Here is a 21,205-nt window from a genome sequence, read left to right on the forward strand (position 1 = left end):
CTGCCCAAGTGCTGTTCCAATGTTCATGTCCTCTGGAGGCATATGTCCTCCGTTTGGTTAGCATGTGGCTAATTGACCAAGGATACACTGGTGTATCCTTTGTGGCCTTGCCACGGCTATAAATACCCAACATGCAACGCGTGAATCTACGAAAAAGGAAAAAATGGAAGGAAAAGACGCACCAGGGAGAGACACTTCAGCGGAGGCGCGCAGTAAATTCCAATTCAAATGTAAGCAACAAAATACACCTCTGAAGATAACAACATATACCATGTCCAACACTTAATTACTTTGTGTGTCACTCACGTAACTATCATTACTGAGAAGCCGCACCTGCAGTGTCAATGATGTGACAATAAACAAGCAAAAAGTGTACAAAAGTGGCAAGCTATGACAATATTTGTAGCCGCTTGAGTATACGGTCTTCTTCCATGTTTGTATTTCACTTTCCAAGCACTGTGCACAGTGCAACACGTTATGTGAGACAATGTAAGTCCAATTACACAAAAATTTGTGAAAGGAATCTGATGGTAAAAAATATGCCTTTGTAGGCTGTTCCATTATCTTCTCTTTTTGAGCAGAGGCAGGACACTTGCCTTGGATTGGAAGGAAGTGGCTTTGAAGGCACTGCCTTCCAAGGCAAGGCAAGGCAAGGTACCTGGGCTTTGGGAAACAGCCCCGGTCTTTAACCAGCCCAAAACAGCTGATCATCCCGCTGTTAATCTCTCTTTCCTGGCTTACAGTGGCAGCTCCAATCAAATTCAAAGCTCTTTGTCTGGCTTACAAAACATTGACAAGAACGGCTTCTTCCTACCTGGGGTCCTTCATCCAGGTCTTTACTCCTTCTGGCCCACTACGCTCTGCTTGTGAAAGATACCTGGTGCTCCCAGCCCAGCACGGCTCTGAATCTCTAGCCAGACTCTTCTTCTCTGTTGTGCCCAAATGGTGAAATGATTTAGTGAATGTTCAGCACTAATTACTGAATGTTGTTGAAGGCTGAAGTATATTGTTGCAGCAATTGTCTGTGGCTAGTTGGCTTGATTATTCTACATTATCAAAAAAATGAAAAAAAAAAAAAAAAACTTTATGGCAGCACCTGCAGCCAAATAAGTTGTAGCACTTTTGACGCACAAACTAGGTTTTTCCTTCTAAGTTCTTGCTTGTGTTGTACGCCGCTTTGGACAAAACTGTAGAAGAAAAAAAATCCCTATTTGTCAAGTTTTACAAACTAAGGAGGATCCTTGATTCAAGTTTGCAGTGACCCACATGTGAAGGCTGAAAAGAGGCAAACAAAGACACCATAGCTTAATGAGTTTATTTGTTTCAGCACTGAAGATGCTCACAGTTATTTGATATGGGGATTACATCAGTCAGTTTTGTTCCTGCTCTGTCAACAGACCCGCTCTGGGCCTCAGAATGATCACATGTCCTTGGTGCTGCTTTGCCTCCCGTAGTAGAAAACAGAAAGAAGGGTGAACAATAGGGTATTGCTTTGTGTTTGTGTACTGGTATCCCCTCGCTGTGCCTCTTCCACCACGACAGGTGGAGAGAGCACAGACCTCCGAGCCTTCCAGAGAGAGGTACAGAGTAAAGGAAGCATCGTTCAAAAACTTTGTGCACAAGATACGAAGAGGAGGAGGAGGGGGAAGTTTAGCCAGAGTGTGGGGAAGAATAAAAAATAAGAAGGCTGAAAATAAAAGCAGAGAGGGTGAGAAGTAGGGGACAGAGAGGGGGAGCTTAAAAGTTTAAAAGGTAGTTTTTGAAGAGAGAAAGAGAGGATTGATGAAGGCTGAGAGAAGGAGAGAGTTTGGCATGGAACATGAACACTAAAGCCATGCAAAGAAAAGCTTGTGTTTGACATGCACACAGCAATACAAGCTAAAAGCATAGAGCAGGAATCCCCAGCATGGTTGAGAAGACAATCAACTCCCACGGTTTGTCTGTCTATTTACAAAGAGAAGAAGAAGATCAGGATCTGTGGTGTCCTTCTCCTCAGGCCTGGCCTACAAGCACGATAATATGAAACTGACAAATATCAATAGAAGAGCATATTCCCTCTCCAAAAAGAGGCTAAGACTACATTCTTAAATTACTGGTAAATCATTTTTTCCCCAAGAGTTTCCACAAGTTCTCTTTCCCTCCACACAAACATCGGTGGAAAGAGGATTTGTGACTTGTCCATGTTCACATCATTTTGTTCGATTCAGAACGAAAAAGAAAAAAGTCCTTTTTTTTCTTCAAATGTTGCCCCGTTACGAACACACAAGAGGGTAATAAATAACATTCAACTGACCTAACAGCTTTGTTCATATAAATAGCCAAGTTAGAATAAATTAGGAAATCCAACAGTGAGATGAACAGACATGAATAAATAAGGACAAAAATACAAAAATATGCACAGTTGCATTTTTCACGTCATCATTTTTTTTGTTCCTCTACTCCTACTGCTGGTATGTGAGTCTAAGAGAGAGGTATAGATGGAAAAACCCAAAGACAAAGTGCTGCAGATTACACAAACAGGAATGTTTGGATCATTATTAGGTCATTCAAACAAAGACAGAAATGATCATGTAACAAAAATACACAGAAGATTTGGAAAGAACGTTGATGTGGCAGGCACAGGTTCACCAACCTGACCCCATGGTATCTAAACATCGTGTCACAACTAGACATTTCTTTTTTTTTTTTTTACATAAGAAATGATATCAGTCTGTACAACAGAATAGATCATTCATTTTAAATACCCACATGCCCACCCACACCCTCCCCTGCCCACCCCATACTATCATATCCTCCCCTAACCCCTCCCTCGCTGTTCTGCTCTCACCCTGCTCCTCTCTGAAATCACAATTCCAGTCCGTTTTGCAGCAATAGAGTCAAGTCTAATAAATTCAGTTAGTATTTTAAACCCAGTTCTTCACAAAGAAAGTACATTAAAAAGCAAAGAAATACAATCCAGCAAGCATCCGCGTCGGCTGTTTGGGCGTTTTTCCAAGAAACTCCTCCCCCTTCTCTCCTCCTCCCGATCAGTCAGTGTGTCTTCTTTTTGTTGTTCATGTTTTTGTTCAAACATCCCAGAGTTTTCAGAGCATACTGGACCTGTGCGCGTATGCATCTGTGTGTGTCCTGTGTGTGTAGTGTCTGTTTGTAAAACGCTTGTTTCAGATCATGAATGCTCCTTGAGAAGGGGAAGGCTGGAGGAGGGGCTGTGCGCTCTGGTTTCATCAGGGTGTGTGTGTGTTACTTGTGCACAGGTGTATGTTTGTGTGTGTGTTTCTCAGATGGGAAAAGGGAGGGGGGGGTGCTCTAAAGGTATTTTCAACTACTTCTACTGCCAGAGGTGGAAAAAGGGGCTCAGAGGGAGATGAAGGCAGAAGTCTGCATGAAGGGTCTGTTTCCATGGTAACCCCCACCCTCGTGGCGCACCTCTAAAAGCAGTCCTCCGTCAACAAATGTCCGTCTCTCTCGGCACGCTCTGGGGGGTGGAGGTGCTGGTTGAAGGAGGGTTGGTGGAGCGGGGAGCAGGAGGAGGGGCTTAATAGGTTTTCTGGATAATTCCTGGTATCAGAAACAAGTCAGGTGATCACACAGGTTAGCAGCACGGAGCAGAAAACAGAGCACAGGAGGTGTGATGGTCGGGGTACGGAGGGGGATGAAGGGGAATGAAAGGGGATGAGTGTGTTTCTGATGAATGTGCAGTCTGCTTTTTGCAAAATATCACTTTGATTCTGTGAATATAATTCTATCTAAATAATTTCATTTAAAAAAAAGTCCATAAATGATTCTGTACATCCAGCTTTTAACAAAGATACTCTCTGTTCCTCTGGCTCAAAGAGATACTGTCATAGGGTTTTAAGACTCCTCCTGTGTCCCCACAGCCGCCAGCGACAACCTGGCTTTGTCTCGGCCCGCTGAGGGGCATTTGGTGTCATTGTTTTCCGGCTCGTGCCTCCGGACGTGCATGGGCGAGGGGCAGCGCTTGGTGGGTGTGCCAGAGGAGTAGGGCACCTGTCCGTTCTTCTCGTCTGAAAAAAGTTGTTTTATTACGTCAAAGAAGTTACTCAATGGGCTGCCTAGGTACAAACAGTGGAAGAGGAGAGGACAAAAAAAGGGGGGAAGAGAAGAAAGAGAACAAACAAACTAATGAACACAGGATAGAGACGATGCTAACACGGGTAACAGAGCAGGCAGGCGAGGAGGAGGAGGAGAGGAGGACAGGCAGACAGCGAGGATGAGGACTGCTGGGACAGCCACGCTGAGACAAAGTGAAATCTGTGCTCCCCCAAAAAAAACATGCACATGTCACGGCACGACCAATGAAAACAGACAAGTGCCCTTTCAAACCAAGTGTGGGAGTAAACCACAAGCTAAGATAAATTCTTGTACTGCTCAGCCTTTTGATGACAACGCTGCAGCAGCAGGTCTGAGCAGCCAAAGCAGGACCAGTGATGAAGAGAAGAGCATGAGAAAGCTTGGTGCTTCAAAACAAAGTGAAAGAATAAGTGTTCCTTCTCATTTTGACAGTTTGGATCATTTGTGCAGACCTTACGGATGTTGTTAAAGCACTGAAGGCCATCTTGAACTCTAGACTCTGGGTAAGTGTAAATTATGAAGTCTGTTTTCTCGCATCAATGGTACTTTGTGAGGTAAATTTAACAAACAATGTTATCATGTAATAAATCTACATCATGGCTTACTGGAGCTCAGAGTTTGACTCTTGAACTACAAATTCAGCCAAAGAACTCAAACACAACGGGCTCTTCAGAGTCAGAAAAAGTCTCACTCAGAGTTTTCTACAGTGACCTATGGGATTATTTGTTTATCAACAACGGGGGATGCGCGTGTAACTTGGGTGCAGAAGCACTACGGAGTATAATGGCTTGTCAACCGATGTGGAGGAGTTAACCACCAAAAAACACATTTTTTTTTAACTTAATGTCATCACTTTCACATATGGCAAAATGCTCCCAGGTTTGTGAAATAGCAGTGAATGGACAGAAGAGATCAGCAAATGGGCAGATATTAGGTGGACAGACGTTTTTAGCAGAGAAACATAGCATGTACCCAGTGACTTAACATAACTCTCACTCGATGCTGATGACTGCTTTATCCATGGACACTTATCAGACTGTGACAAACCAGGATTTAAACATCATTTCATAAAATAAAATCCGTTTCTGTCAATCATAATTCATAGGTTCACTTACTGTCCATATTGAGTCTATGTTTGGTCAGAACCTCAGCCCCAAACCAGCTTTTTTATTAAATAAGTATCAGCAGTTATTGCTTTTTTTTTAGTCAATCCTGGTTAACTGAGGTTGGATAAAGACTACACATTTAATTACACACGCGCAGACGTCGCTGGTGTATCAGTGTAAAGTGCGACCCTCTTAACTGGTGCCTCTCGGCCGTTAATCACGGCTGCCATCGACTAAAAGTCACCAGTTGGCATGGTCGCTATTAACGCCGAAACACCGGTTGCGCTGTAACGGTCGAAACTTGACAGACGTTGCCTTTATAGTGTAGTACTTTTTGACAGCTGTCCTCAGAAAAACCGTACATTTTGATGCCTCTAACAGGTTGGATTTAGTAGGCTATTTCAGAAAACGCTAACTCGTCTGAATGAATGGAGCTAAATGCTGCTTCTGCGGTCGAGATGCGTGCGCATCTTTAAGATGACGTGGAATGATAAACCCTCTAGTGAGTTGAGTCCTGTTGAGTCAGTATGTTCTTATCTGTTTGTTGTTGTTGTTTTTTTACTGTTGAGATGTAGAAATTTAAAAATAAGGCCTGAATCACTTGTGAAGAGTAAAAAAAAAAAAAAAAATCCAGTGGAGTAAAAAAAATGTGCTAGTCATGTTTCTTGAAACAGAAATGTCCTGAAACTCAACATAGAAATGTTTATTTCCCCATTGTCAGATCCTTTTCAAAACTACGCAGGTCCTTTTCGTCTTAAAAACCTTGTGTTGAGACATTTTCTGGACTTGTCAGGTGAATGTGGCTTATATTAAGTCTGATAAAACATTTATATTAAAATGACACACACACTTGCTCAGCCCTCAGTTTTTGCAATGTAAGTAGATTAGTACAGACACAAGCCACTGAACGATTAAAAGTTTTGTGCTGTTTTGCTGCTGGTGCAAACACGTCTACAGAATTGTTTCTGAATGCCTGGCAAAGCAAACACATGATGACAAAACCGACATTTGCTGTAACAACAGCAGTAGAAACAAGGAAGGGTGCTGTAAAGACGACACAACTCACTAAACAGGAGCGCTTCTGCTGGGAGACGCATTGTTTTTGTTACGGCTTGTTTGTGTTTTAAGAAGCCTCATTTCCAAAAATGACAATGTGCACACTCTGCCAGTCAAATTGGCGGCAGTAGTCTGGTAAATTGCGCAAACTTCATCAGGACGTGAATGTATTAAAGTGATTTTATTGTGTTTGTCTGTGTCTGTGGTGTGTGTGTGTCTGCCTACTCCGTTATCCAGCTGGAAAATGTTGGCAGCCAACGTCTCCCTGGTGCTCTCTCCCACTTTCTCATGTGTGAAAAATTCCACATTTAGAGGCTGAACTCCACCCAAATCTGCACATTTTCAGACTGACGGTAAACTCATGAAAGTTAATGATGTCAACTGTTCAATGAGACAGCCTGGCTCTCTGAATGAGCGGCTGTCCTCTGTGGGGCTGAAGTAAGCTCACCACCTTCCTCCACACTCCTGTCATTGTTCCACCTCTCCATTGTCTGCCTGGAGCCAGCACTCAGGTACGCTGCTGTTGGAGCTGATTAGGGGACATAATGACCAGGACTTGATGAAGCCTTTTGTTTGACACACATTGGTATGCAAAGACATTTCTACTCTTAATTACAGCTATTGGCTTCTTTGAACAGCCCTGTGGTCAGGTAGCTCTGAAGGTGTGTTAGGAGGTCAAAGGAAGTAGAGTTTAATAATGCTTTTATTTATGGCCAAGCACATATTGACCTGTTTAAAGATTCATATTACACTCTGAGACACCCTGATAGTGGGAAGTCATGAAATTCATTAAGTCTGACCTTGGTTAAAGGAGCCAGTATTGACTCCTGATACCCAGCACTGATAGCAGGTACGGAGCGGGGCTTTGGTATTTACATTTTGTAATCATGAGTTCCTCTGAAGGAACCACTGTAACCTAAGCAGAGCTGAAGAAATAGCACTTTAGCGAGAATTTATGAAGAACTGTCTCCCAGGGGTCCTTTGCTCATTATCATTCTTTGTTCAATCATTCTCAAGAGGCCCCTCAGGAAGTTTTTACGCTGCAAAATGTTTTAAAAACCAAGTGGCAACCTGTGACGTTATTCCTCAGACCTCTTAAAGCAGGCACCAAAGATGAGGAAACACACTGCAAAAAACTACAATCTCATCAGATGTTTTCTCCAATTTAAGTAAAAATTGTCTTCTTGTTCTTAAATTGAGCCACACTCAACAGAACCCCCAAGAAAAAAAATTTGTTTCAAGTTATTTAAAGACAAAAATTAGGTCTTAATTGCTTGAAACGTGAAAAAACCTGACAATGGAACAAGAGAAATGTGTTAAAAATTTTGCTTAAAACAAGAATAATGTTTTAACACAGGTAACTTTTCTCTTGCTTCATTATCAGGTTTTTCACATATTCAAGCAATTCAGACCTCATTTTTGTCTTTAAATAACTTGAAATAAGCTTTCATGAGACGGTTTTGGTGGTCCCAAGGTTGTGTCTCTTCTACCATATCCTTAGGTCGCTTACCCCATTACTGAACTGTTGCGCTTGTGCTACCAACTTTGAATCTTTTTGTACTATTACAACTATGTACCATGAACTGGCAGCCACATTGGGTTTTTATTTATTTATTTATCTATTTTTTGTTCATTTGTTTTTCTTTCTTTCCTTTATGTCTATGTGTCCTGTATCTTTGTACTTGTGTTTATTTGTGTATTTGATCAAAATGTGTTCTTGTGTATTCTACTACCAGCATATTGATTTTTGTAAAATGAAAAATCTGTAAATAAAATATAGAAATTAATAAATAAATAACTTGAAATAAGACATTTTTCAGGACTGGTCAGGTGAATATGGCTCATTTTAAGTCCAAAAGGCATTTTCTACTGAAAACAAGACAAAAACACTTGATAACATTGCATTTTTTTGCAGTGCACTGAGTATCTGATATCTTCAGTGTTCAAAAACCAAGGGAGCTGCGTTTTTGCAGTTTTTAGCATATTATTGAGTTATGTATGATAAAGTTGACAAGTCACTTTGTCTGATTTACTCCTGTACATAATGGTTCTGTGTGGTATGCAGTGGTTGGTGGGGTTTCCACTATTAGAAGCTGGAAAGGTGTAGTAATAATCATTGTGGGTGAGGTAAAGTAAGGAGCATGGCTGGTTTGACTGAGGGGTGGGTGTGTTAATGCAGTTTGCCAGGCATGGGGGCTGAGGCTGAAACTTGATATAGATTGATTGAGAGTTAGATATTTTCCAACAGAATGATCACCATGCCTCGAAACATCTCTTAAAAAGTTTATCTGTGGCAAAAGAACAACAGAATTATGAGAAAGCCAACCTTCACTCTCGGGTCTGTGATACATGAAGGCACCATCTCTTCTTAACATTTCCCTCTGATGGATCTCTGTAGGTTTCTTGAATTACTCCACAGACTGAACTCTCTCTTTGCTACCTGACCAGGTTAATTTTTTACACCTCAGCACAACCCCCCCATGTGCAGTTTTTTATAGGCGCCATTGGATGCCAACATTTTTTTTTTTTAAAAAGAACTACACTCTAAGTGTTTCGATTTCTAACCATGATCCAGCATTTTTGGTTTTCCTCTTAAGAGCCTTTTTTGACTGTAACTGTTGAGCACATTCATTAGCTCAAGCTCTGTGCTTTAGACTATGTCTTTGACTTGATTTGAGTAATCAAATGATATGCTAATTTAACATTTATCAGTTTTTAAGCATGTGAATTATCTTTGAGTATTATAACTGATGCATTAAATAAATACTAGACCGTTAGATATCACATCAGTAGAACACTGGCTCACAGCCCTCACCTGAAACCTGCAGTATACCACAGTATGCTGGATATATCTGTTTATCATCAGTCCTCTGATCTGCATCAGACTGTACACATGTCTCAAGAGGATACAGAAAGCACACAAACGCACAAACACAGAGCATTCATTCATGAGTGGGATGAAACTGATTTGAGGCTGGTTGTGTTTCCTGATCTGACCAGAGGGTGGAGCTGTTGTCAAGATGATGGCCCACAAACAGAGCAGTGACTCATGAGGGGAGGACATGCTGAGAGCAGAAGAGGAGGAGTTGGATTCTTCTGTTAGATTTTAACTCATCAACCACATCACCTAGTTGAAGAACAGACTCAGCCTTTGACCAACAGGAAGATGAGGACGGTGGTGACACCGTGACTAATTCACAGGTTAAGAGGTGACGTGTTGGTTGGTCCAGGTTTGTCTCTCGGCCTTCAGAGGCTGCTGGTCCCAGAAAAATGAAGAGGGGGTCGTATCGTACAAGCGCCCACAGAGGAGTACGGAGCAAGAGAGTGCTTGTCAGGTGTGGTGTGGCTGTGTAGAGCAGTGCATTGTGGGAGTGAGTGTTGAGTTGCAGCGGTGTTGCCATGGTGACAAGCTCCTACAATCATTCTTGGAAGCAGAAGTAGCAGAATGCAAATCAGCTTACCCTACCTCTGCTCTAATCTCCACTGCCAGGGCAACAAGGCAACATTTGACCCGCGGCTGCCGCTCGATAGCAACTCCCACCCGATTATGGCAGCGAGGCGCGGGCATGCAAAAAGAGTAAAATGCCGTTTCCGGAAGCGAAGAGAGTGGCTCGGGGAATTTAAAGCGCAGCAGACGAGGAGAAGGGCAGGATTTAGCTCAGCTACAGCGGTGAGAGAGGTTCCCCAACAAGGGTGGGACAGGCGGATGAGGCGTTGGAGGGGTGAGGGTGAAGACTTTTGGAGAAGATTTTAAATTAATTCTCAGTTAAAAAGGGAATTCCTACTCACCAGACAGCTGCTGGACCCCGGGCTGGTCATGTGTGCTTAACAACTGGCTCTGAATCGTCTCCACTACTCGCTTAAAACGCCGGCTGGGTCCTAAACAAAGGCAGACACAGAGGAAGCATTCTTAAGACCAGATGCATCTGAGCAGCAGTAACAGTATCAGCACAAAGACAGACAGCAGCATGGAGAAAAATATAGAAAAAGTTCAAGTGTGACAAGAAATACACAGACACATACACAGAAAAGCCCAATGTGTGAGCCAGAGAAGCTGCAGAAAGCCTGAGACGTTAAAAAAGAGCCAAACAAGTGTTACCCAAAGCTCCCACCAGCTGTCTGTTGTTTACAGTATGAGGTCAGTGACATGGAAGAAGCAGCAGGCATCAAACAGCCACAATTACACTTCTATTCAACTCAAACACCCCTCACTCCAGTCTTGATACGCGCGGCCATGTGCCTGTCAGGGTGTGTGTGAGATGGAAAAGAAGAAAAAGAAGGATGCCTGTGTTTCTGCAAGGCTAAGCATGCTCACATGATTGCAGAGTATATAATCTTGCATAGCCAGACCTCATCCTGTTACGCTCAGGCAGGTTTTTGGGGAAAATCTTATCAAGCAGTAAGGATTGTCAGAACTTTGAAAATCCTCGGGCAGCCGTTCATTTTGGCAGTGAGATTGAAGACACCCACCTCTGGAAGCAGCACTCTGCCATACTGGATACAAACAGTTTAGTTTAATTTCATCAGTTCCTGGTGGGATTGCCACTTGACAAGATGGAGATGTCTTTCCACACTTTTCAAAGTGACTAGTGAGCTTGAATTTCGGCAGGCATACACAAGCCTGGTGAGATGACACGCCAGCTTTTTAGAAAGCCTACATGTAACCTTTCCCTCTCATCTGTTCCCTTGTAGCTTTAAAGGTCTGGATCTTGACTTCACACTTTCCTTTCAGCCTATTAACAAGCAAATGAATGGAAACTAATCTAATACAAAGCACTATGTTTTTTGTTTTTTTTGGGGGAAGTAAACATGGGCCTTACAATTTGTAGAAAACTAATTCCCAGCCTTGCAGAGAGCACTCAACCATGGTGCAGCAGACACCCTTACTTTATGTTTACTTATGGAGACTGAATGAACTTCATTTTTTAATGTTTCATTTCTTTGTGTGTTTTTCACGTCCCTGTTTGCTTAAGTTTTTCCCAGAAAGCTGGAACTGTCAAAAAAGCTTCATATTAAATACAAATGTGTTTGTTGTTCCTCTAAAAGACTCCAAAGGTCTATTACAGTTATCTAAAGAAACTCCAGGTGAAAGAATATGACATGCATCTCGTTCTGAAGGGTCTTCTTCAAAATGTTTATATTCCTCCAAAACCAAAAGCAGGAATACTACTTTTTGATAGGTATAAGAAACAGCTAATTAAAACGTGTTGTATATGCAGGAAGTACTCAGCAGTATTTCCAAAAATGATACAACCTATGAACATTTTTTTTTGTGATGTTAGCCTATTGTCTGCTTACTTTAGTTATATTTTCTGAAGGGCCTGTGTCCACTACCAGCACTTTTTTTGAATATGCAGCGCCCAAAACATCAACTTTAAACTGAGTTTTAGCGACTTCTCTACAGCGCATACTGTTGTTATTTCACCGCAGCACTTCTGATTCCACTCACAGTGACCCCAGATTCTGTTTTAATATACACTATACACATTAAATTTCCTTTGATAAAACAGTGTTTTTAAAGAGACTAGCAAAAAAATTAATATAAATCATGTCATACCATAAAAACTCCCCTTAACAATCACAAGTGCATTTAGTTTCTCCTCCTTGTGCCATTGACATAGTTAATATTAGAAATCTTACCCTTTCTGGATTTTATGACATTGAAAAGTAGCATTTTTCCAAAAGTTTACTTATTTTTATCTAAGACTGATGTAAGCACAGCTGTAAATAACAGCTGACACTGCAGGGGAGTGAATTGCATTGTGGATATTTTTGTTTTTGTGTTTTTTGTAAATTGTGTTTAATAAAATTGGTAATGCCAAAAAAAAACCAAACTAGGCAATTTGTGTAGTAAAGCAGGAAAAATAAACTTATCTTGTATTTAAAAAAATAAATTTGAATAAAACAAAACTAGATTTCCTCTCTTTCAACTCCCTCTTGCTGGAGATTCAAAAGCCTCAGTTCTGTTTTTGCATCAACATCAGATCATAACAACAAGGTGATTTTTCGCAAACATTTTACTACTTCAGTCAGGACCACTTTGTCAAAATAATCTTTATTAACTTGCACATTTTTTTTTTTGGCGGTATGGTTCTGTTCTGGGACTCCCTGCTCTTCCATGAGCTTGCATGGAAAGCCTGAGGCAAGGAGAGCACACCTTCCTGCCCATCATGAGCAATCATGAACAGCATAAACAGGGAGCACAGCAGCAAAATAAAACCCAGACAGAGCAGAGCAAATGACATGAATACATTGACAGGAGGAGGTGGGGTGGAGGTGGGTTGCAAAGTGCCAGCAAGGGAAGCAGGAAGTAGGTTGGGCTAGAGCTGTTTAAATAGACCGCTCTGAATGCAATTTTCCAATAGGAAGCGGACACAGAATCAGCTGATCTGCACCGATGACAGCTAAGCTGTTAGAGCTCGACGTCATGGCCTGCCTGAACTAACGCTTTGCTTGTTTTGAAAGATTTCTTAACTGGTGTTAAAAAGACAAAATACACTACCTATGACTTACAATCTGTTGAAAAAGGGAATAAAAAAGAAAACTCCAAAACTTTGATGCAGGAGGAAGTGTAATTTCAGTCAGACAACTCACGTTTGAATTGTTTATTTAGCAGCAAATATATTTTATGTTTGGCGTCCAGGCTCCGGCCTCATCACCCCTCACAATAAATTTACATGGTGACATTGAGGAGTGATGAGCAAAACATACTGAACATAATCCCCCCGGAGCCTGCAGGTGGTTGCTGGGGTGGTGGTGGGGGCAAAGAAACATGCAGCATTACAAACGCAGGGCAGCCAAGGCATTGACAGGCAGAGAGGGATGAGAGACTCCCGGTTTAAATAGACCGCCCAATTGAGAGAGTGTGATTGCAAGATGGTTATGACGTGTGAGACACGTGGTATGTGTATAGCAGTGCTGCTCGAGTTGACTGCCTGAACTAGCTCGCGGGCTCGCCTCATTTGTGCCTTTCCTTTCCCTGCTCTGTTAGTTTGAGACATGATGTGTTCAGATGAGGTTTCATAGACAAGTGACTGGTCCAGTGCAGACTCAGCATCTTCGCAGATTTTCGTAAAAAGGTCAAAACAACCAAATGGATGAAGAGGATGTTGTTGTTTTCACCCACCTGAGAGCAGGGTGAAGGTGACAGAGTAGATGCCGTTCTCCTTGGTGGCAGCTGTGCTCTCCGTGTAGGTGATATCCACCTGGAATTTGACCGGTTTCTGGAAGACTGTGGGGCCTGCTGTGGACTTGTACTCTGCTCGGAAACTGGTCTGAGAGATCACACTGTGGCTCAGGCTGGGGATCTGGTATCAAGAAAAGAAAAAGAAGAGGAGTCAGTTAAGGAGAAATAGACAAAGAGGTGGAGATATGAATAAAAGGAGGTGACTAATTGGATTAGATATGGGGAGCATTGATGTTTATTTTCTCCTCACCTTAAATATGATGAGGTGAACTGACCTCATTAAAATACCCTCCACATACCAGCGAGCCACAGTTGAAGCTCTAAAGAGATTAATGCCTCGGGGAGTAGCTGTGCATGCCAGGGAAAGTTAAGCTAATGTAATCTTGAGTCATCCAGCAACACGGCCCTCTCTCCCCTAAAATGAATTTGTATGCCTGATGAACAGGTGAGCTGGCAAATAGTCACGTTTCAGCCAAAGTGCTGGAGAGGGTTTGACATTCCATTAATGTGAGTGTGCTGAGAGGTGTAATTCCACTGATTCAGGTGCCAATCTGCTGTCTGGGACAGCAGCTAGCATAACCCAGAGGAGAAAATAGCTACCTCCATGGAGGGGGAAACAGATTTAACATCGACCTGCGCTCGCTGAGTTTGCATTTACTAAGACTTTGTTAAATCTAACCGAGGTGAAGAAAGGTTCTGCTCAATTATGTACCCTGAATATCAACTACCACAGCTCAATGTTGGCTCCTATAATCCCCCTGAAGAAGCCTAATGTTGCCCTGGTCTTGCATGTATTTGAACAAGCATTCTGTTATAAACACAGCACACTCACAGATACAACCTACGCTATTTCTCAATTTCTCTCAGTATACATCTTAATACGCACACAAACATGCTCACTTCACAGTACTTGGGGTAAAGCATCTATATGCTAATGATCAGTGCTCTCTGTTGATTTTCCATTGACCTCAAGTGAGTCTGCAGTCAGAGGGAAAATAAAAGCTGCTGAACACAAGCAGTTTGCTGAATTGCTACATAAATCCGAAGCATGTTAGCAAACACTCAGAGAGAGGTGGCTCCATGGCCAAACCAATCACTGCTGCTGTTAGAAAAAGCAATGTCTTGCATCAGAAAGCAGATATTACAAGTAATATTACAGGATGGAAATGTGCAGATGCAGAGTAAACAGCTGGGGCACTCAGAGGGTGGAACGAAGGAGCGGAAATTATGCAAGGAAGGTGTTCATTACTGAGAGGAACGCTTGAACAATGTCCGCCTTGATGGAGCTGAGGGGCTTGTCTCTGATGACGATGAAGATCTGCTCCTCTTTTTCCAGGTTGATGAAGTTACCAAACCAGGATTTTTTGGCAAGTCTGTGAAGAAATAAAAGAAGAAATAAACAGGATGTGGTCTTAAAGTTAATTTAACATAAGAGAGTTTGTCTTTCTTTTACTTTTGCTTCTTAATTTCACGAACCCATCCATCCATCCATCCATCCATCCATCCATCCATCCATCTATCCTTTCCTTTCCTTTAACCACTCCTCTACTCCTCTACTCATCCTGAAAAAATGGAAAGCAGGTGAGTTCTCTCTCTGGGGAACTGGATCGGAGAAAACAGACACCCTGAGGGGAATGAGCTAAAACTGTGCAGAGGAGGAAAGTTTTCCAACATTTCACCTTGTGTGCAACTGGGTAAGTGCAAATGCATGAATCTCTGTGTGTGTATGTGTGTGTGTGAGAGAGAGTGTGTGTGTGTGTCTGAGTGAAGCAGAGACATGGACAGAGACAGACTGAGATAATTGAGCCTCTCTGTGAACAGAGCTGTAGGTCCAGGAGGGGTAGAGGTGGATGAATTCACTACTGGCTTCAGCTCAGGTGTAGCTGCAACCCACTAACAAGCCATATGGACTCTTGTTTTGTAGCAGTTGAATAATTCATGAGGTTCTTTAAAATGTTCCTGGACTTTAAAGACTCAAACTTCTGCAAAAAGATCATCACCCCCCTTAAATATAACAGATTCTAACATAAAGACTTCAATAATGTTACAACATCTGCAGTGACATTTAGTTGCCCATTGTTTAGCAGTAAGAAGCTTGTTACAGCTGGTGTGTGTGAGTGTGTGTGAGTGTGTGTGCCTGAAAGAAGGTTTTTTTTTTCCAGCCAGCTCTTCAACTCCTTCCAGCCAGACAGTTCTTCCCAGCCAGATGGAGATGGCAGAGCCAGACAGCCAGCCAACCAAACAGGCGTATCTAGGCCAACCTTCAGTTATCAGGCCCCTGGGAACTCTGCAACATCACACGGGCTACCTTCCCTCCCTCATAACAAACCCGCTACCTCCTGTTACGCTGCTTCCTCTCCAACCCAGACCAGACCTCAGGTCATTACAGGGAACTCAGCGGGTAAAAAATCAAACATTCATGGATGTCATACTTTCCAAACCATCAAGTTATCAAGAGAGAGCAAGTTTGAGCCAGTGACTGAGAGTCTGACGAGTTGTGCATCGTTATGACAGGAGTGTTGGCTTCAAAAAGATCAGCATGGACTCACTCTGGGGAAGACTCTGGTGTAAGACTGGACATCTCCTCTTGTGTGGGAACTGTAGAGGCAGGGTCAAAAGTCAGACTCAGACAGGGAAAAACATCAAAGACTATGAGACAGTTCACAGACGATGAGAACTTGGTATGATATTCATACCTTGGAGTTTCCTGCGGTGGAAGCGAGGGGAGCCCAGGAAGCTGTTCTTGATGGAGTTGAGACGCGTTCTCCAAGGTAAGCCTCCGATGGATGGGCTGGGGGGCGGCGTTGGGGTGGGGGTCCCAGATGGACTGTCCTTGGGGGTGTGCACCGGAGTGCCCTTTGGAGTGGGAAGGGGGCTGCCTCGAGGGGAGGGGTGAGGGGTGACCTGTATGAGGGGGATAGATTTGGGTGGGTGGTCATTGAGAGAAGAAGGCACCGGCGCCACAGGGTGAAAGTGATGCAGCCGGATGGGCGACAGCGGCACAACAGGGCTGAAGGGCACAGAGAGCTGGGGGTTGGCAGCAAATTGGGAGCGCCGTACCTGGGGGCTGTTTGGGATTGGAGAGGTAGGGGTGGAGGTCGGGGCAAAGGGGGAAGATGGGGAGGAAGGAGAAGTAGGGGTGGGAGGCATGGAGGAGGAGGGTGGCTGCGATGGAGGCTGGCAGGGAGCAAAGGTCTCTGATTTGGCCGCAGAAGCTTCTTCAGGGGACGTTTCAGGGAGTGGGTTGGACCGCGTGGCTTGCAGAGGCTTGGGGGCGACTTTGGGTTTGGCAGGGAGCGTCTGCGTTTTGTTGAGTGCTGCAGGGATGGGCTCGCTGTTTGGAGCCAGCGAGTTAGGAGTGGAGATACGCGGGCCTGTGCGGTTTGGAACGGGCTCAGGGGACGGGCAGGGGCTCGTGTTAGGGGACTGTGACATGTCCGGGGACTGAGGGGGCACACAGAACTTTCTGACAGGCTGGAGGTAGAGGACAAAGTGTGAGGACATGTGGAAAAACACAGCCAGGGGCCAGAGCAGGTGGTGGAGGAGAGGCAAACAAAGGAAAACACAAGGGGACCCATGCAGGCACACAAACACGCAGAAAGCAGGAAAAAGTGTGGCATATCAAACAACCACACAAGCAGAAGAACAGAGAGGCAGGTGAGGTGTTTACATACGCAGGAGAGATGGAGGCATTGCAAGAAAAACAAAGACAGAAAAGAGATGAAACATGCAGTTAGACCATTCTGTGAGTCATGCAAAAGAAAAAATGAAGAGAAAAACACAAAGAGACAGACAGGATTGCACGTAATATTAAAAGCCTAAATAAAAACATAAAAATGCAACTTCTCATGAATAAAAGCATGCAGGTCTTTACAAACAGAGGAAACTATCAAACAGAGGGTGAAAGACATTTGGCCGCTGTGAGGACAATTTGGGCTGTTTCAATAACACGGTGCCTCTGCTGTAGAGCTTCCAGTTTCCAGTTAGGTGTATCGATCTGTTTCATTTGGTAATGGTGAAATTGTGGCCTCCAGTGGTGCACCATTTCCCCTCACATGCTTCCCCTTTTCTAGACACAAATCTGAGAAAATAACCCCACATGGAGCCCCTTGCTGAGAGCACAATCCCAGCTTTGGGTAGGTCTGGGAAATCAATTTCCCTTTCAGATCAGCCTGAAAGAACCTGTGTGGCTGCGAGGAGCTCGTCTTAGGATCCCAGGCTAATCTCAAGCCTTCTCAGGTTAGTCAGCTGGAAAAAGTTTGACTACAAAGTCCCAAGCTCTGAGCAAGAAGAGTAGGATTTTCTGAAGCATTTTTTGAGCTGGATTTCCTCAGAGCTCGGCCACAGAAAACAGAGACCGGGGGATAATAAGTCACATGGATGAAGAAAAAGCGGCTTAGAGGGAGGAGGAAGTTTGCTTTGCTGTCAGGTTCTCCTTGTATGAGTTAATCAGCATGTTTTCTTTAAGATGTAGCGGGATGATGCACGTAAAGTCTGAGCTAATAAAGGAAATGAAGAGTTCACCATAGTGGAAAAATAGTACAACAGAGAGATTGCAGAGAAATTCAGAGATATTGCTTTCGTTGTTGGAGGTCAGAAGTCGTAGCTGGAGTGACTCTGCTTTTACTGGCACTCATAAACAGCACTAAATTGGGATCAGCCATGGCTGGATGATTGTTATCCCTGAAGGCAAACAACTAGATACATGAGAACTGGGTCAAAAGCTGTGTGTTGTATGTGCTGGTCTTGACTTACCCGCGGGCTGCTGAGGGGGCTGGTGGAGAGGCCGGAGGACGCTCCGCTAATAGACCTCGACCTGTGGAACAAACACACACGCGCACACACACACACACACACACACACACACACACACGCACACACACACACACACACACACACACACACACACACACACACACACACACACACACACACACACACACACACACACACACACACAGGGCAGAGTTAATTTGTGGGATCAACATGGGAAGCTGTTACATGTTCCAGTAAACACAGGTGGAGCTGAGGGCGCAGAGGTTACATGTTGCACTCAGTTAGAAAGTACCACAGCATATGTTACTGTCATACCAAGCACTGCAGCTGCTACTGAGACCAACACAAAATCTAATAACACATTGAGGGGTTACAACACTGTCAAAGCACTGACTTTACACCAGGCACAACTAACACTGACCCCCAGCAGTTGCTAGGCGCCGCCCTGTTGGCTATGGCTGCCTTTTGCAGCAGCTCTCTCTTCTTTGTCCGTTTCTTGTGTTTTTTTTGTCTCTTTTTCGTAATCTTTGTATTTGGAGTGGATCATCATTTTGTATGGCTCATTTGTTGGTCATGGACACCAAACTTTTTGTGTCTTCAGTGATATTTTTACTACTTTTTCTCCTGTGTTTGTCTGGAGATCCTTCATGTAACCATGGTTGCATTGTTTACATGTGAACTCAGCTGTTAGCAGCCTGTAGCATGTCAATGCTAACTGTTGTAAGGCCTGATGTCTTCCCACAAGGTGAGGAGAAGGAGGTGAGGATGAAGTGCTAGTTTTCAGGTGTGAGCTAAGAAGTGGCGACATGGACCTGTCCTTCCATCCATTGTTATTGGGAACATAAGATCTATCTCCAATAAGATGGACGAGCTAGCTGTGCTAACCCAGCAACAGAGGGAATACCAGAGGGCAGAGTAGTATCATGCTGTTCACAGACATGGCTAACGGCGCTGACATTGGACACCGGCGCCGTGTTGGGGGAGCTTCGCCTGCTGTGGGCGGACGGGATGCAGGAGACGGAGATGGGGCATGACTGAAGAGGTTCAGTCCTGGGCCCTGTGGAGGTGGAGGCTGGCTGAACTGGAGAATGATGGACAAGCTGTCATCTTCTATTTTCTTATGGACCTTTTTGCACTTGTTGTACACTTTCTTACTTTTGTTTTCTTGATTGTTGCTGTGACTTCAATTTTGTTGTACTTGTTACAATGACAATAAAGTTTATTTTATTCTATTCTAGTCTCCAACTAACGAAGCTCAAACTTTCGTTTCAAATATCTTGATTTAACGTCATCACCCCTGTAGAGCTATCTGCCTCTTTCCACAGATTAGCTTTCAAATGAGCTTCCTGCCCTGTCTATAGCTTGCTAAGAACTAAATATGTTGACTTTGAGGCTTCTGCACCACATCAGTCGGAAATCTTTCGAGAGAGGAAATGAAGTGGGACATTTGGTTGAGTGCCATTTGTCATGTTTTTCCTTTTCCCCTGCAGATGCCGTCAATAACCCCTATGAGCAGCGCCCCGCTCAGAAATGAACAATCACAAGACAATCTGTCTCCATCAAGTGCGCAAACACACGTACACACACAGGCACACAAAAACAGGGCTTGTCAACAGTCGGAAACACCAGCTGCTCACTGTCACAACACTGCTCCTTTTTGTCATTCAATCTAACAACAGCCCTCTTTCTGCTCTCCCTCTTTCCCCCTCTGTCTCTGTGGTTTTAAAGCGTTTGTGAGCATGTTATCGTGCCTTCAGATCTTTGGTCTCTCTTTAGAAAGATGACGAGATAAACACTACACATGCTGTTTTTTCGACCTGCTTGGTTGTAGAGTAAGACCTTGCAGAAAAATGATATAGGGAAAAAGAAGAAGGGAAGAAGAGAGAATCACGAGGAATGAAGGATGGAGGGAGAAAAACAGTAATGGAGATTGATGATCATTCCTGTTGTTCAAACACTCCCATGGGACCACACAGGCTTCCATACACGGACAAAAAAAGGTGCACACTGTTACAGCTAATAGCCTTACAATGATACTGGTGCTACAGGACAGAAGAATAAGAATTGCTCCTTTTTGTATCAGTCTTGAAGGTAGAGGCGCTTATTTGGGTTCCTCTGAGAGAAGCACAAACAGAACACATTCAAGGCAACACGAGCAACCACACGAGGGAGAGAGTGAAAAAATATAGAAACACCCACACTCGAGCTATTTCTGTCATCCTCTCACTGCCTCTTCTGTGAGTGTATGTATCGCACACACTCATGCACACATGAGTAGGCGATGCTGAGACCACGCTGGCTAGGAGTTCTTGTTTCAGTGAGCAGCTGACCAGACTGATGCTATCATTTACATTTAAACCCTGCAGTCCACAGAGACGTGCCCACAGTCAATTGCACTTCATCTCCACATGGTCCAAACGCAGCATCCTCAGGCCATTATGAGCATATTGTTAGAAACACTCTGCATCTGCTAGTGTTGGCCAAGAAGGTCTATAAAGCTAATGTTACAGATGGCTGTGTTGTACAGTAATAGGCTGTCAGAGTCCAGACCTGTTAGAGAGGCCATGAATTATTGTTGACGAATGTTGTCACAGTGAACAGCAAATATAACTAATGTAGTCATTTGTCATCCGTCTCATAGAAACTAATGTTTAATCAGTCTGTGACGAGATGTTGAAGTCACTTCAGCTCTTTGCGACTCAGTGTGTGCGCTTGTTGCTTGTTTTGTGTCAATTTTGGTTTCACTCTTCAATGTTTTTCGACATACTAAAGTTTCTCTGAAATACACATAAATAAAAAACCATTTCAGGTGGGAAAAATTCTCGAGTGCGGGGGTGCGAGTAGAATCTCATTTGTGGAGCTATTAGCTTTTACAATTACATAAAATAAATGAAGGCTTTCCATAGATTAAACTTGAGTTAGTTTTTACTGTGATAACTTTATCATTTAAATGCAGTTTTCACAAAAACTTCTTACTTTAATTACAAAA

At 43.5% G+C, this 21,205-nt stretch overlaps 1 protein-coding gene across 2 annotated transcripts in view; it reads right to left on the bottom strand.

Annotated features, from left to right (window-relative positions):
• Positions 1-2,779: 2,779 nt before the first annotated feature.
• brsk2a (BR serine/threonine kinase 2a) overlaps positions 2,780-21,205 on the bottom strand; it is a 208,513-nt gene continuing 190,087 nt past the window's right edge. Inside the window, exons 13-19 of one of the 2 annotated variants that reach the window (XM_074677978.1) lie at positions 18,196-18,256; positions 16,137-16,344; positions 15,990-16,038; positions 14,690-14,813; positions 13,381-13,561; positions 10,044-10,133; positions 2,780-3,558 (exon numbers count right to left, since the gene is read on the bottom strand). In XM_074677978.1, coding sequence (XP_074534079.1) covers positions 3,536-3,558; positions 10,044-10,133; positions 13,381-13,561; positions 14,690-14,813; positions 15,990-16,038; positions 16,137-16,344; positions 18,196-18,256 — 736 coding nt within the window. In that variant the 3' untranslated portion in view covers positions 2,780-3,535. The other variant, XM_074677977.1, reaches the window with a different exon arrangement.

The sequence above is a fragment of the Halichoeres trimaculatus genome, unplaced genomic scaffold (genome assembly GCF_033239565.1).
Source record: "Halichoeres trimaculatus isolate MK-OKI-2021-1 unplaced genomic scaffold, fHalTri1.1 fHalTri1_scaffold_10, whole genome shotgun sequence".
NCBI lineage: Eukaryota > Metazoa > Chordata > Actinopteri > Labriformes > Labridae > Halichoeres > Halichoeres trimaculatus.